General features: G+C 43.5%; 1 protein-coding gene across 1 annotated transcript; it reads right to left on the minus strand.

Moving 5' to 3' along the window:
- Window positions 1-6,678: 6,678 nt before the first annotated feature.
- Window positions 6,679-16,463, minus strand: LOC148660055 (scavenger receptor cysteine-rich type 1 protein M130-like). Its single transcript, XM_088638135.1, has 15 exons — window positions 16,220-16,463; window positions 15,000-15,305; window positions 14,352-14,666; window positions 13,531-13,842; window positions 12,985-13,281; window positions 11,860-12,165; window positions 11,624-11,695; window positions 10,993-11,307; window positions 9,804-10,118; window positions 8,974-9,117; window positions 8,489-8,593; window positions 8,273-8,335; window positions 7,952-8,017; window positions 7,627-7,692; window positions 6,679-7,485 (listed from the first exon to the last, which is right to left on the minus strand). The coding sequence occupies exons 1-15, from the start codon at window positions 16,368-16,370 to the stop codon at window positions 7,400-7,402; spliced, it is 2,919 nt and encodes a 972-aa protein (XP_088494261.1). The 5' UTR covers window positions 16,371-16,463; the 3' UTR covers window positions 6,679-7,399.

The raw sequence follows: 16,463 nt of genomic DNA on the forward strand, positions 1-16,463 counted from the left end.
TAGTAATTATAAATATAAGTCCCACAATTTAGCTGATTACATATAACTATACCCCTGTTTGTATTCCAGCCATCATAACAAATTCTTCCCCATTTCCCATTCTTAAAAACCTCCTGACTCCCATTACATCTGTTTACTCCGTTCACCAGTCTGAGGTCCTCACAACCTAGGAAGGAAAAGGAAAATAAAGCCATTTCATTTTTAAACCTATGGACGATATTTAGCACTATCTCGTTTTATGACAGCTGTAATACAAAGTGTTGAGCATTTTAACACGTGAGACTCATTTTGATTGAACATCAATAGTGGGACCGGATGGCACATTAAAATGAACTTTTTACTCAGACTGCAGATAAAACAGTTGTTTAATTTTCTACATTTGCATTTTCAGCCACATAATGTATTATTATTATTGTTGTTATTATTATTATACAGATGATTCTCACTGGATTTTACAGAACAAATTATTTCAATAAATAATAAAAAAATAAAATATAATATAAATAAAAAATAAATGTTAAATACAAGAAATAAGAAATTATAACAATTCCATTAATTGACAATTGTTTTTTTTGTACACAAACCATCATTTACTTTAACAGGAAAAAACAGAAAAAAATGTCTTGAACAGAATGGAACTTACCAATCAATGAGGCTAAAATTGATTCCAGGAGATAAACAAGCACGATTTTAAAGAATTTATTCCTCATCGTTAGAGCTCTTGTGTGAAGCTGACAATGTGTACTAGATCATAAAGAACAGACACCCAATATCCCTTCTGCCAGAGTCTCAGCCTCGTACCCGGGTCCGCCAATTACAGTCAAGCTTCCCTTCTTTAGGCAGAGGGGTGGAGCCCCCGAAGACGAGAGCTGACCAATAGGATCCTCTCATTTCAAGATCGATCCATATTTATCACAGAAACATCATTTCAGGTGGCAAACCTCTCCTGCCACCCACACTCTTGCAAAGTCTTTGAAGACTTTCATGCAAAAGAAGAGATTAACGGAATAAAAATAATCAAGATATCAAAATAGAACATCCTTCTCATGTACAGTAGCCTATGTACAACATGTACAAGATAAAGGATTTGTGATTTACTCCTGTTACTCCTGTTATACTGTATGTTATTGGGTCATTTGGGATTGACTAATGAATGACAGATTGAATGCTGAGCAACAGTATTAGAAAATCAATTACAACAGACGGTCTGTTTAGTTTAATCACAGTACTGGGCCTAACCTACAACCCATATCAGTCCATAAAACCTCAGAATGACTAACTTACGACTTATTGACTTGTAAACAGTGACTTTAGAATATAAGTATGCTGATGCTTTGATTAATTTGTGGAAAATGGGTGTAAAAGTATGGTCCTGCCACCCCAGAGACACTTTTTTAAAGGAAATCTCTCCCATACTGCTGTAATACAAGTCCACTCATTGTCTCCAGGACTCACTATATCTTTAAAGATGGAGGCCAAGCTGCAAATTAAAAGCAAAGACAATGCAGTGCTGTAGGCTTTGGAAGTGTGAAAGGAGTCCTCCTGTTCTCATCACAGTGAATCTGTTCTTCCCAGTCTTAATGAGTTAAAATATTTTGAATGCTTTGAATGAATTAACATATTGATGACCAGATCTTTAAAAGCAGGTCTTCCAAACAACATAAAGAAAAACATTTCATGAGCATAAGAACAGACATCCTCAGCCACTGTTCAAATCCCCAATACCTTTCTGCTTTTATTCTAACATGATCTCCTAATAACCTAAAGGATCATTGGTTGGCTTCCTTCACCTTAATTATCACTGTACTCAGGTCTTTATTCATAGAGGGGCTTGGTTTCCCTACAGAACCTGCAAACCTGTGGCTCTCCTGGAGCAGGAGAGAGGATCACAGCTGCACAGTTAAACACAGTAAAGAGACTACCACAGGACTCCCAGTCTTTGATTGCAGCACAAGGACAAACGTGCAGTAATCTTTCCCTTCTAAGTGCTGGCTCTATTTGAGGCACATGCCATGTGTGTTAGTGATTTTCTTTTTAAAAGGCAGCAGCACAAACTCCCTCTGTATAATGGAGATCTGGAGCACGAAGACCATCAAGTTTAAAAACACCTGTCAGATTGTACAGATATTGACAGAATCATTCTGTCTCCTGCAGCTCTCTCTCTAGTGCGGCTTCGGCAGGAAACAGGCTCCTGAAGACAGAGGAAGCTGTCTGTGTCTGGCTATGTTAAGAGAGTGTTTTCAAAGCGAGTCCTACAGATGACGCTTGAAGCATTATGGCTCACAGCCGCTCTCGATGGTTCTCTAACGATTCCGATGACGTCACGACACAATGCGATAAAATACTGTAATAAATAAGGAACGATACTGCAGTGAAGAGCCCGACTCTGCGTTCAGCAGCTTGACAGTGGCAGTGAACGCTGTGTCTCTTTTCTTTTCCATTCAGTATGGACTGAACCTTTACCTCAAGTAGTCTACGTGTCTGACTTGAAAATGTGGCAGGTCTACCGTTCGCCAGTTACCCGGATCTGACAGACTCAAATCATTTCATATTTATGCATATTATGCATTTTTACATTGACTTGGTTTGGAGATGGCTTATTCCGCTATAATTTTCTGCTTTTCAGAAGCATAATTAATTATGATTGGTAATTTCATGACTGGGCTTCCAAAAGGACAATCCACAGCAGCAACAGAAAGAGCCGCTATTGGTACTTTTTCGCTCACATGTGAACGTGCTGGTTAGGAATATATTGTGTTGCACATTGAGGGGCCCCCTGGTGGCCTCCGGATCCTAGGCAGTTGCCGAGTTGGCCTATAATACTGTAATAAATAAGGAACGATACTGCAGTGAGGAGCCCGACTCTGCGTTCAGCAGCATGACAGTGGCAGTGAACAGCTGGTGATAGGAGTCTTAGTTTCACCACCAGGGGCTTTATTGCCCTTTAGTTTCCCAGCTTTTGGCGGTCATAGACAAAGTCTCGGAAAGGGGCCCCTGCAGGTCACAATCGGCACCTACACTACTATTATCTGCTCCCACTCCAGCTGTATTTTACTCATTAAAAATTAATAAATGAATTATATAGCTAGAAAACTTTTATTAACCAGCTTTGAAGAACGCATAATAAATAACTTAAAAGCAAGACACACGTTTTTACAATGATAAAATGTGAACATTGAAATAAATAGGAACTTTAATAACAATCAATAATGATAAAAGGACCTCTGGTACCTCAAAATTACAGTAAATAATATCTCACAAATTCCTGCACTGAAACCTTTCTAGGAAGGAATCGTAGAAATAAACATGAAATTAAGTCATTGAGTCGAGTGCACTCGAATAACAGTGGAGGTGAGATCAGCTGTAAAGCTGAGCAGATAGGAAAGTTTCATTAAAAAACATCACTATATTGCCTATATTTTGGACCGCAGGTATGTTTTAATGAACTTGAGTTCTGAAAAGCTCCTCTCTGTTCCTGCCACTGTCACTGGGAGAGTGACGGCAATCTGAAGAGCTGCAGGTTGAGTTCACAACACCCCCATTTAATGAAATACAGGAGAAACCGCGAGGAAAACAAGGTGTTTTATGTGTGTTATGTATAAACACTGAACATGTTTTCGTACAGTACATTCACTTTCAGGCTTCTGTTTGGACAGACAGTGCCGAATTTTAGTCAGGCAACCCACACTGCATGTATACAAGTGCGAGAAACGTAAATCTGCTAACTTCTAGTAAACCATCTCAAGTAGCCGAAACGCTGTGTCTCTTATCTTTTCCATTCAGTATGGACTGAACCTTTACCTCAAGTAATCTACGTGTCTGACTTGAAAATGTGGCAGGTCTACCGTTCGCCAGTTACCCGGATCTGACAGACTCAAATCATTTCATATTTATGCATATTATGCATTTTTACATTGACTTGGTTTGGAGATGGCTTATTCCGCTATACTTTTCTGCTTTTCAGAAGCATAATTAATTATGATTGGTAATTTCATGACTGGGCTTCCATAAGGACAATCCACAGCAGCAACAGAAAGAGCTGCTATTGGTACTTTTTCGCTCACATGTGAACGTGCTGGTTAGGAATATATTGTGTTGCACATTGAGGGGCCCCCTGGTGGCCTCCAGATCCTAGGCAGTTGCCTAGTTGGCCTATGTCCAGGGCCACAGTGCTGGTCACTAGGGATGAGAGAGAAAGGAGGGACAGAGAAAGGGGGGACACAGTTTCACATAGAAGGACATTTCGTAAAGAGAAAGGGAAGATGTGGGACCCCCCTTATATACAGTAGGGTCAAAGGTGAGAGGGAAGAGGGACAGTCCAGTACTGCTGCAATTCTGTGAGCTCTTCAGTGGAAGATACAGCACATTCCTTGCTTTGTATCGGCAGTATTGATTGAACTGACCCTTCATATGCTTCATATATTTAATGTGAAGTTTTTGAAAACATTTTTTGGAAAGAGACACTTTTGTTCTGCAGTGAGGACTGACGATGTGTTTGGTTTCTGGGAAAACAGCTGCAGATGTCATCACTGAACTGCAACAAGCTTTTTACAGAGTCTTTGTGCTTGAAAGAATGTACAGGCGTACAGAGTGACAACAGTGTGTGGAGGGCAGCAGGTTCTGGGGGTATATTGACTTTCAGTTTGTATGTAATGGCCAGTGTCTATGAGTTTGAGTTGTGTGAGGAGTATTTTTGTTTCTTCTGGTGTTGGCTTCTTCACTCTAATCAAGGTCTTCAAACCTTCCTGGTGTAACCAGTGGAGCAGGTGATCAACAAAGACTGAGCATCACCCTGTTTGCCTAGATGGCCATTAGTTACATCACAGTTCAGTGGTGATGTGCGATTTGGAACATGCTGGACCAGCCTTGGAACAGACAGGCAGAATTAAAAACACAAAGAACAAAGTACGTAGAAACAATATACTGTTATACATGGTCCCATACAGTGAGCTCATTAATTAGTCTCCACTAGTTAGGTCTGTCTGCTGCCTGTCACGGATGTCGGAAGGGACGAACTGTGGAATGGCAGGAGAGCGGAAAAAGACCCTATTCATAGAGGTGGAACGGGGGTTAGCCCGTTCCACAGCAGAACGGGAGTTCAGGAAATGCCGTAAAGAAACCTATGCCATCAGGCCACGGACGGGGCGGTCGCCTGGTGCTAGGTGGGTTTCAAGACATCCGAACGTCAATCCGAACGTCAATGCTGAGCGAAGGCGAATGAAAGATTCGGAAATATATATCCCCAGACAGAGATACACCAGAAAGACAGCAAAGCACAGGAAACTAGGGACAGGACAGAGTGGGAGCGCCCTCTGGCTGCAGAGGGCGTGACAGTACCTCCCCCCCCTTCATGGGCGGCTCCTGACGCCCAACAAATACATGAGCCGCACAGCACTGGGGGGAGGAAAAACCTCATTTAACTGAAAGGAAACCTCCGGGAGTCCACAGCTGAGAGCTGCTCCCTCCTCCAGGGTAGAAACTTTTATTGGGTAGAGGAAGAGGGGGTCGAGTAGAGCTCCGGAGACTTAAAACAAAAAATACACGAACACAAGCACAAACAACAAAAATAAATCTGGGAGACCATGGTAACAAATCACACAAAACAGATAGGAACCAAGAGTTCCACGACACAGAGGTTAGGGGGACCAGAGAGAAGGGAAACCAAGAAGTGAAAAACCAAAACACCAAGCAAAAACAAAAATAAAAACACAAAAACCCAGGAAAATACCGCAGACTGGATAGGGGGAGGATTTGGACAGGACAGGGGAGAATGTGCACCACTAGAGGCAGGAGAGGACTCGAAGGGCAGAGGGGGGAGTCTACAGAGAGCATCAGAGGAAGGCTGAGGCATCATCTTCCTCCTCCTACCCTGTACGTGTTGCAGAGAGACAGGGTAGGGGGAGCATAATGGGACATGTTCTTTAAGACGGGTGGGACTGAAGGACAATGTCTTTTCCTTAGTTGTGGTGGAAAGGCGCACACCAGAATACTGGACTGTGGCCGTCTGGAGAATGTTATGGAATTTCCTGCATATCAGGGTCACTACGGAACACCTACTACTTCCAGGCAATAAGACTGCTAAATAGCCAACCTGCAGCTCCTTTAGCAAATCACCTGTAATGGCTAAATGGACACACAGTTTTCACTGTATTCAGCATAACTGCACTACTTGTATATATTGCACACACCATGGACACATAGCAGCTCGACTCATATTGAGTTTTATTCAATTTCTATTACATCTATTATTATGTAACCTTATTTTCGTAACCTTAATTTTGTGATTTTTCTGATTCTTGTGATTCTTGTGATTTTTGTGAGCGCGCAGAAAAGACATTTCATTGTCAGCAACTGCTGCTGCACACTGTATTGTTGTACATTTGATAAATAAACTTTGATTTGATTTTTGATTTGATACATTTGTGAAATCCCCATATCTGTGACACAGCTTGTAGTTTTGAAAATATAAAATAAGTGAAACTACACTACAGAAATCAATCTGATAAAAACTGTGGGTTTGCCCCCAGCGTTTGTGAAGCTACAGTAAAAAATATGTGGGCACTACAATACCCAAATAGAAAATGGTACAACTGGGGGCTGAAACTGACAGAATACCTGTCAGTGATCAAATCAATAATCTAACACAACTTGTTTTTTCTGATAGAATAACGTCCAGAATTCTTGTTAAAATATTTGTATTATTTTTTATTAAATCAAAAACAGCAATCAAAAAGTGAAAACAAAGCAAAATATCCCATCCCCCTCAACATTACTCCAGAACACAACATCTGAGCCCAGACAAGGATTTGAACCCACAACCTTCACAGGAGGACTGAGCCACTGACCCATAACTACTCCTCCACCCTGCTGCCTGTAGTCAATCTAACTGCACTAATTCCTTGGACAAGAGCTCAGATCAGTTTTAAACCTGGAAAGTTATACGTTACTAAATGGCATATAAAGAGTGAATTTATTCAATGCAACAGAAAATACTTGAAATGAGAGGCAGAAACGAAAGAGTAGATTAAAAGTCCTTCACCACAGAGAATGATAACTTTCTGTTATTCCTGCTGTAGTAGAAGTTCCAGTTCCAGAATCTGAACCCAGCAGACAGTGTCGACTCAGCCTCAGCCTTGTCTCTCCTGCCTGTGGAACTGAAGTGAACAGCCCTGTGGAGCTGAACAGCCCCGTCTCTTTAACCACACCTCACTGGGGGCTCTCGTGATTCACAGCATGGTAAAACGAACAGTTTAACAAGTGCAGAGCCGAATATAAAATGCCTAAAATTGTAATACACAAAACTGGAGGTTATGAACTGCCTGTTTAAAGGGAATGGAAGCTGAATGAAACACGATGCTGCAGGTCTGCTGTGTCTGGAGAGTTGCTGTGGCTCAGGGGGTCACTTGCTCTGCTCATAGGGCTCATCGTATTCATTGTCACCCAGGAGTGAAGGTTCTGGGGAGACTCTTCCAGACAGGACTTTCTCTGCAAGAGACAGAAACACACAGGTTCACAACTGCAGTATAAGGCTGAATCAATTTTCAGCTCAAATTACACAATTCTGGCTAAAGTAGAGTGATTCTCACTATCAGTTCTGCAGATCCGAGGAAACAGCTGTGGTTCTACCTGGTATTGAGGTCCCGTTGTCCTCTTGGACATCATCATAGTCCAGATCACCCTCAGTCACACCCCCTGGAGAGAAGAGAGTCACCAAGAAAGGTACTGAGAAACAAACCATAATGATATCACTGATCTGTAGAAAAGAGGGTTACTGAGAAGCTATCATAATTATACTACTGTATATAATTAGTATAATTATTATATATTATAGTATATAGTATTATTATATATTATACTATATATATAATAGTTTTATGTATTTATAGTCCTATAGAGGACAAACAGCCTAAGTATCAGCTCTGCAAACATTCACAAAGAGCTGTGACTGTACCTGGAACTGAGGTCTCTCCACCCTCCTTCACATCATCATAGTCCAGATCATCCCCAGACAGACTCCCTGGAGAAAAGAGACTCAGTCAATTATATCCGCAAGCAGAGAACAAAGCCTGCACTATATACATATTAATTTATAGAGTTTCATACGCAGCTGTGACAATTAACCACTATTGTTTGATATATAGCTATGCAATAGCTCCCAAGGCTTGAAGCTTTGAAATAACCACTACTCAGCTGTGGTGCCCTTGAATTTTCATCTCACAATCCTTTATTCATTCTCACAATCACAACCACTTCAGACCCCAGCCTGTCTTACCTGGAGTTTTACTGTCCTCATCTGCCACATCATCATAGTCCAGCCCTCCAGAGAGATCACTCCCTACAGCACAGAGATCAGACAGGACAGTCACTCCAGCTGCTGAGAGACTCCTCTCCTCACTAGACCCTCACTACTGCTCTAATAGGAATAATGTTTGCACAACTGACACCAGCTTGGGGAAGAAGACAGTAGTGAAGCAGACAGGCAGCAAACCTTTTCTGTGCAGGCTGTATGTTCCCTGCTGGGACAGCTTGTAGTTAATTTCTTCATACAGAGCGTCCTGGTAGGGCAAGGAGGTCATTTCCCTTTGAGCAATCGCTGATTGGAGATGAAAAAGAAGCCTGTTTATATCAGATATCCCACAGACACAATGGTTATTGTCAGAATGTAGAGAACAATTTCTCATTCTCACTAACCAGAAAAAAATCACACACTCAGTCAGAAAGTTTAAAAAAACAGTTTTTTGAACTGTGTCAATGTACAGAACCTATTTCAGCTTAAAATAACTGTGATTCCCCAGTATATCTTTGTAAATGAGGCACCATTCCCCATTTCTTCACTTCATAGTCAGATCAGAGCCAGACCAGTACTGTGGAGGTGAGATCAGACACCACTGACCTGCTCCTGATCAGCACTGCTGTGCTGTCGAACACAATACAGAGTCTGACTGGTAGAGACAGTGGGGAGACCAAGCTCACCTTTCTGAAGGGCTCTGTTCCTCTGTCTCTGCCCACAGGCCAGGGCAGCAGCCACGAACAGCAGAGCTCCCAGGACGATGCAGACTGTCCACAGAGAGGACTGGCCTCCTGGAGCCTGAGGGGCTGGTCTGGGCTTTGGGGGATCTGAGACAGAGGAGGAAACAGACTGATATTCTTTTTTCTGAGCATTTTCCAAGTTGTCTGTGGTGGGGATGATCTGATGCAAAGGAGATGTTGTTCCAAGCGCAGCTGGCCTTAATTAACTCCCATTACCCAATTACCACACCACACCCCTTCCCTGACTACTTAAACCCTCTGCTCACCTTGTTCACTGCTCGGTATTAGGAATCTTCCTGCTTCCTGAGCTCTTGTTACTGACAACCTTTGACATCTTGCGCTTTCGGACCTCGCCTCTCAGACCCCTTTCCAGCTTCGATCATTCTTTCGTCTTGCCTTCTTGGATTATTAGCCTAGCTCTCTCTCTGGACTCGACTACGCCTGGACCTATAGACTTCCCTCCTGCCTCTCCCTTCTCAGACTCGTTTGGCCCGGACTCCACCACAGACCTGCACAGGGTTCATAATACTCGCCCTAACTGACTTTGTCAGTCACACAAAGAATCACTGAGTCAAGCTTGAAACCATATGAAGCAAAATATGTGAAGGTTCAGACCCCACTGAACTGTGAGATGTTTTTATAATGATGAGGTTCAGATATGATTGGAAGTTAAGGTCCCTGATATATTGTACTTGTTAACTGTAGAAAACAGGGCTCAGAAATGTTTGAAAATCATCTATTCAAGATGCCACTATCTCTCTCTCTGCACTCACCAGCACAGCGAACCCCTGCTCTCCTCTTGTGCTGGCAGTCGCTCTGCCCCAGTGCGGCGTGCTCACAGTCCCACAGGTGGAGTTCGCTGCCCCTGCAGGTCACCTCGTCCAGCCACACCGTCCCGTTCCCCTCCCCCCAGGAGGCCTCTGTCCCAGCGCTCACTGCCTCCCAACAGCCCAGCAGCCTGCACACCACCTGGGCGTCCCGCAGGTCCCAGGAGTCATCGCACACCGTCCCCCAGGAGCCCCCGTACAGCACCTCCACCCGGCCAGAGCAGGCGCTGGGACCCCCGGACAGTTTTATCCTCTCTGGCTCTCGGTGTGACAGAAGTTAAAAGAGATTATAGAGAGATACTACTGATGACTTTGAGCACAAAATGTGTTGCAAATTAAAACCAATGAAAAAATCTAGTTACTACTGTAGCAAATATAATAGTTCTTATTCAAATTTTATAAAGTCAAATCCATTTTGTGCAGAGGTTTTGACTCATCTCTTTTCTATGTGTTAACTAAAGCAGGGGCTCCTACTCCTGGTCCTGGGGATCCCCACACCTGCTTAATTCAATCACTGAAGTCCTAATAGATCTGATCATGGTTCTGTAATTCTTTTGACATCCTTAACCCAAAGCAGATCTGCCTTCCTTTTAACTACTGTGTTTCTTCACTTAAAATCTTCAAGCTTTCAGCAGGAAATAATACTGGCAAAATGTCCAACCAGGTGACTTGTTGGATGCATTAAGTCAAGAGTGGGTCCCTGGATCAGGACTGGGAACCTCTGAACTATAATATATAAAGCTGGTGCTGGCCTGAAGACTAGAAGTGAACAGAATATTGTTCCAGCTGTTGTTAGACACAACATGATCAGGTGTCATGAGTGGGGGTGGTTTGTGCAGTACAGGGAGGTACAGATGGGATAGAAGACATCTTGAGCTGTGCAGGTGTAGCAGGACATGATCTAGGGTAAAGCTTGGCTCTGAAAATGAAAGCAATACCAAGTCCTGAAGGAATGAACAAGATTTACATGCAGAATAAAACCACTTTTTAAATTCCTAATACTTAAGTGTAGCTGCAGTGAAAAAAAACTGTTGGAATTGTTTGTCTTACTACTGGATGTGATCAGGAAAGAGCCTCTAGTTTCTCCAATCCTGATGTATCCTAGTTACAGCACTCGGTGTGCAATCAGACTCACTGGCACAGGACACTCCTGCATCCTCTTTGTGGCGGCAGTCGCTCTGCCCCAGTGCGGCGTGCTCACAGTCCCACAGGTGGAGTTCGCTGCCCCTGCAGGTCACCTCGTCCAGCCACACCGTCCCGTTCCCCTCCCCCCAGGAGGCCTCTGTCCCAGCGCTCACTGCCTCCCCACAGCCCAGCTGCCTGCACACCACCTGGGCGTCCCGCAGGTCCCAGGAGTCATCGCACACCGTCCCCCAGGAGCCCCCGTACAGCACCTCCACCCGGCCAGAGCAGTTACTGACCCCTCCCACGAGCCGCAGCCTCTCTGTCTCTGCAGGGAGAAGGGGAACAGAGAGTCGGGTCTGGGCAATCATTCAAAGCACTCTGGTAAAATGTGGTCAATTAATTTGCACCCAGGAAGGCAATAATCAAGGAAAACTTAGAGTGGAGAACACGCACTCCATTCCCTCTGATAATCGAAACCTCTAAGGAGACTCCTCAACTGTAAAGCAAAATTCTATGTCAGGGGCCCCCTCAGGTCCCATCCATAAGGAAAAAGCTGTGGCTCCTACTTCACATGACACAAGACTAACATCCAGCACACTGAAGAGCAGGTAAACAGAAGTCTCCCATCACCATGATGTTACCTGGACAGTGGTGCTGATCTGGGTCTTCAGTACAAGGCCTTGGGGTGGTGGAGGCTGGTTTAGCTCTTTTACCTGTAAAGAATTGAATTAGAGATCCTTAAGGTACAAAGCATTACACAAGGGGAAGGAAATTGGAGTGGAATTTAAAAGCAATTTCAGTCACTGTGGAAAGGTGCATAATGCTTCGAAAATCATGGAAGCAGTAAAAGAAAAGTTTTATCTGTAAAACACTCTACCTGTGCAAATTAAACCTGCTACGTCTCTGTCATCACAGTTGTTCTCTCCCCAAGGGGAATGGGAGCACTGCCACAGAGACACGTCATGCTTTTTACACTGAACATCATCAAGCCATTTGAGACCTGACCCATCGTCAGGGGTATAAAATTCACTGAAATCCCCACAGTTCAGCTGGTGACATATCAGTGAAGCTGCGAGAGCCTCCATGCCATTATCACAGACACTCCCCCAGGTGCCGTTGTAGAAGACCTCAGCTCTCCCAGCGCACTCAAACTGCTCACTCACCAGCCTCAGCTGCTTGAACTCTGGGGAGAGAGATGGTTAATTAGATTGATAGTTAACTACACTGCAATCTTTCTGTTGACAAACATTTGCTCCTATTTATACAGCTGGGTATTTTAATACAGCAATACCAGAGCAGTATGTTGCTCAGGAGTCACCCAGGATTTGGAGCCACAGCTTTCCAGTGACAAGTCCAGAATCCTACCCACTGTGCCACAGTGCTGCCCAGGGGAGAGGGACAGACAGCAGGCATCACAGCTGACAAAGAGGTGCTGCAGTAGCTGGTGATAAAAACCTGTTACACTGAACAAGCCATAGTGAACAGGCAGTAAAGCTTCATCATTACTGTTTCTTCTGCTTCTTATCACATGTTGGTGTTTATGTTGCTGAAACTTTACATTTTGACATTCTAAAAAACGGAACAGGGAAATGATCTTCTCACTATGATGTGAGACAGAGAACCTGCTTAGTGAAACAGTAGGACTGATGGCTGAAGACTTTTTTTTCCTTCATTTGTCTCATTTTCATGTTAAATCATTAATGTGAGCTGCCACACAATAGTTAGCCTCTCCAGGGCTGTTAGTGTTTTTTACCAGCCTGTGACAGCTTCATTCAAACAGAAATGGTGATTCAATTGACAGTTTTGTAGTTGGTTTACTATATTTGAGTTGAACAACTTACAACTTTGACTGAAATTAAATTTCTTACAAATTCAATACAAGGATTCTGTTTCCACATTCTGTGCCATAGTGGCCCTCGTGATCACTGAGTGTCCTTCCTTCACAAGTGACTAATATTGACTAAATCTTTTTCTTTGCTGATGAGGAATGTGGCTGTCACACCTGAGCACACTATGGTCACGTCCTCCTTGTGTCCGCAGTCGTGCTGACCCCAGGGTCTGGAGGGACACTCCCACAGAGACGACTCGTTCCCCAGACAGCCCACCTCGTCCAGCCAGATGGTTCCGGCGCCCTGGCTGAAGGACACTGGCGCTGGGGCGGTGACGGCCGTCCCACACTGGAGCTGCCTGCACACCACCTGAGAGTCATCGCACACCGTCCCCCAGGAGCCCCGGTGATACACCTCCAGCCGCCCAGCACAGGGGCTCTCTGCCCCGGACAGCCGGAGGAGCCCGTGTTCTGTGGGAGAGGAAAACAGCAGGAACTCTGCTCACTCTCGTGTGTTTGAACTCTTTCATAGAGACACAGAGAGGAAACGACAGGATCTCTCTTGGGAAGGAAGTACAGTGAGAGACCTCTTTCACCTTCTATCAAGGAAAGAAGTGTTTTCTACAACAATCCACAACACTAAAAATTCTTAATGATTTCTTCTTTATAAATCTGCAGTGTGTGTTTCGGGCAGGAGTGTTGTGCTGCAGACGGACTCACTCCCACAGAGCACTCCCACGTCACTCCCGGAGCTACAGCTGACCGGCTGTGGGCGGCTGCAGTTCCCCAGGTGAGTCTCGTTCCCGGAGCACGAGACGCCCGAGAAGCACACGTCACTGCGGCCCGGCCCGTAGCGAGAGGAGCTGGAGGTCTCTAGAGCCGAACCGCAGCCCAGCTGTCTGCAGATCACTGAGGCGGCAAAGTCTGTCCAGGACGAGTCCAGCAGTCGCCCCCACTTGCCGCTGGAGAAGACTTCCACCCGCCTGTCACAGCGCCCGGCTCCTCCCACCAGCCTGACCCCTCCCGCCGCTCCTGGCAGAGTCAGGCAATACAGGAGACAGACAGGAGTTTAACAGTGAAAGAGAGCCTTATCTAAATACTGTGGGAGGTTTCATCACTTCACCAGAATCACAGCATTTACAATGTTTACACAAACACTCGTATTTCAGTAACTGCGTATTATGTCATAACCTTATTTTTGCAAATACATCTATAACATATGCGTTAGTAATCTAAAAATCCTAATTTTAGAAAACAATGCACAGATTCACAAATAGCTGTAACAACTGAATATAAAATGAGCACAGATATACAAAAGCCTGTTTGTGATAGTTTATCACGTATGTGTTATATAGTTTAACTGCCCAAAATGCCACAATATAATACCAATAATATAATCCTAATAATAGTCATTTGAATAAATTAAATAATGCCCTTTTTTATTAGTAAAAACACTTGATCTAATGAGTAGCTCTTACAGTACCTCAATGTGGAAGGTCTTTCCTGAGACTTTTTATAGTCCAGTACAGAGCAGGACTCACCAGAGCAGACGACTCCCACATCTCTGCTGTGACTGCAGGAGCTGTGAGCCCATGGAGAGATGGGACAGTGTCTTAGCTCAGTCTCGGTGCCCTCACAGTCGAACACATCGGTCCACGTGGAGCCATTGCCCTGTCCGAATCTGGCCGGGCCCAGGACTGCTTCAGCATAGCCGCAGTTCAGCTGCTGACAGAGGACTGTGGCGTCCCGGAGGTCCCAGCCCTGATCGCAGACTGTCCCCCACTGAGCCCCCAACTTCATCTCCACTCTGCCAGAGCACCGGTCAGGACCGCTGGCCAGCCTGAAGTCAGTGTAGCCTGGACACAGGACATGGGACACAGTACACAGGGCAGGGGACATGGGACAGGGGACAGGACAGTGTGTGAGTGTGGATAAAAGAGCAGAAGATGTGTAACCTTTAGATTTCACAGAATTAGTCATATTTTGCAGGTCTTTATATTCATTTGATCAAGTACTCAAATAATTACAAAAAATGAAATTAACAAATAACCTGGTGACTTTTTAATTCAAACGTGTCCCTTCTTCAAATTGCTACAGTAATTAAATACCTGAAATCTGAAGGTTTCTCTAGAAGCTTTAAGATGGCAAGTTTTTGTACATTTGTAAAGTAGAAATTGTGAGTTTCTTACCATAACAGACAATGGAGACATCATCTGCATGTGTGCAGTTGTGCTGCTCTCTCTTCAGGACTGGACAGTGGGCCAGTTTCTCCTCATCACCCCGACACTGGATCTCATCTGCCCAGACGGGCCCAGTCCCCTGTCCTGAAGAGGCTCCTCCCAGCACAGCCCTGGAGACTCCACAGCCCAGTTCTCTACAGACCACGTCCGCGTCTCTGGAGTCCACAGACTGAGAGCACACTGACCTCCAGCTGCCTCCTCGATTCACCTCTAATCTTCCATAGCACATCCCTCCAGAGAGCCGGGCTGTGTCTCCTAGTGAAAATTATTGTGTTCAATTATTTTTATTCAGACCAGCAATGTTCCGTTTTCTGATATGACCCATTTTCAGTTTTTGTAAACAATTTCTGTAAAGGTTTTTCATTTTACTGTAGTTAACAAATGGGGCTCAATAATGAAAAGGGAATGATAACTAAATCTAATTACATGAAGTAGTATGGGTACATTTTAACAGTCATATAAATTAAAATTTACTTTATTTATGTACCGATTAGGTTATCAGGAGCCATTTAGTTTCATAGTTTAATTATCATTCATATTTTGTTTTGGTCTTTGCAATCTAAAGATTGGGGATATTCTAATTAGACACAATATTTTGCATAAAATATCATCTATTGGCACCACCATTCAATCATCCCATATCATTTAGTTTTAGCAAGAAATCTTAGAAAGTTTCTTGAAACTCATGTTTTACCATTGAGAACAACATATACTAAATGATTAAAACTTTTCTTTCATCCTAACTCATGATTAATTTTCTCCTCATTACATTGTTAAAGAAGTAAATGACAAATATTTAAAAAAAATAGTGGACAAATATTTTCCTATTTTCCAACAAAAATGATTAAAAGAAGATCTCCACTATGGAAACCAAACTCTTTCTAACTGTAGAACTTTCTCATGTATCAAGAAAAAAAATCTCCATTAAATGACTAAAACATTACAGTGCGATCAATGTTTCCTGAATTCTTTTGCATTTTTTAGCACAATGTATTTTTCCTTTATTTTTATTTCTATTCTTTAGTGATAGATAATTTAGAACGATTCTAAAGACTATTAATATTATTATCACTGATCAATAGCTGGACTGAGGAGATCATATGTTTTATAAATATTTGTTTTGTTTTTCAAGCTTTTAATTTTTTTATTTAGATGAGAAATTGTCTTACCGGAGCAAATAATTCGTGTGCTAGCTCTGGTGCAAGATGTTGAAACCTCTGTGTCAGAGATACAGTTGCGGAGAGCTGCCTCTGTGCCTGTACACTTAACACCAGACAGGACTATGTTCCTGAGATTATAGCGGTTATAGTAAGTTTGCATATAAGTCCCACAATTTAGCTGATTACATATAACTATACCCCTGTTTGTATTCCAGCCATCATAACAAATTCTTCCCCATTTCCCATTCTTAAA

The sequence above is a fragment of the Lepisosteus platostomus genome, chromosome 6 (genome assembly GCF_059453375.1).
Source record: "Lepisosteus platostomus isolate fLepPlt1 chromosome 6, fLepPlt1.hap1, whole genome shotgun sequence".
NCBI lineage: Eukaryota > Metazoa > Chordata > Actinopteri > Semionotiformes > Lepisosteidae > Lepisosteus > Lepisosteus platostomus.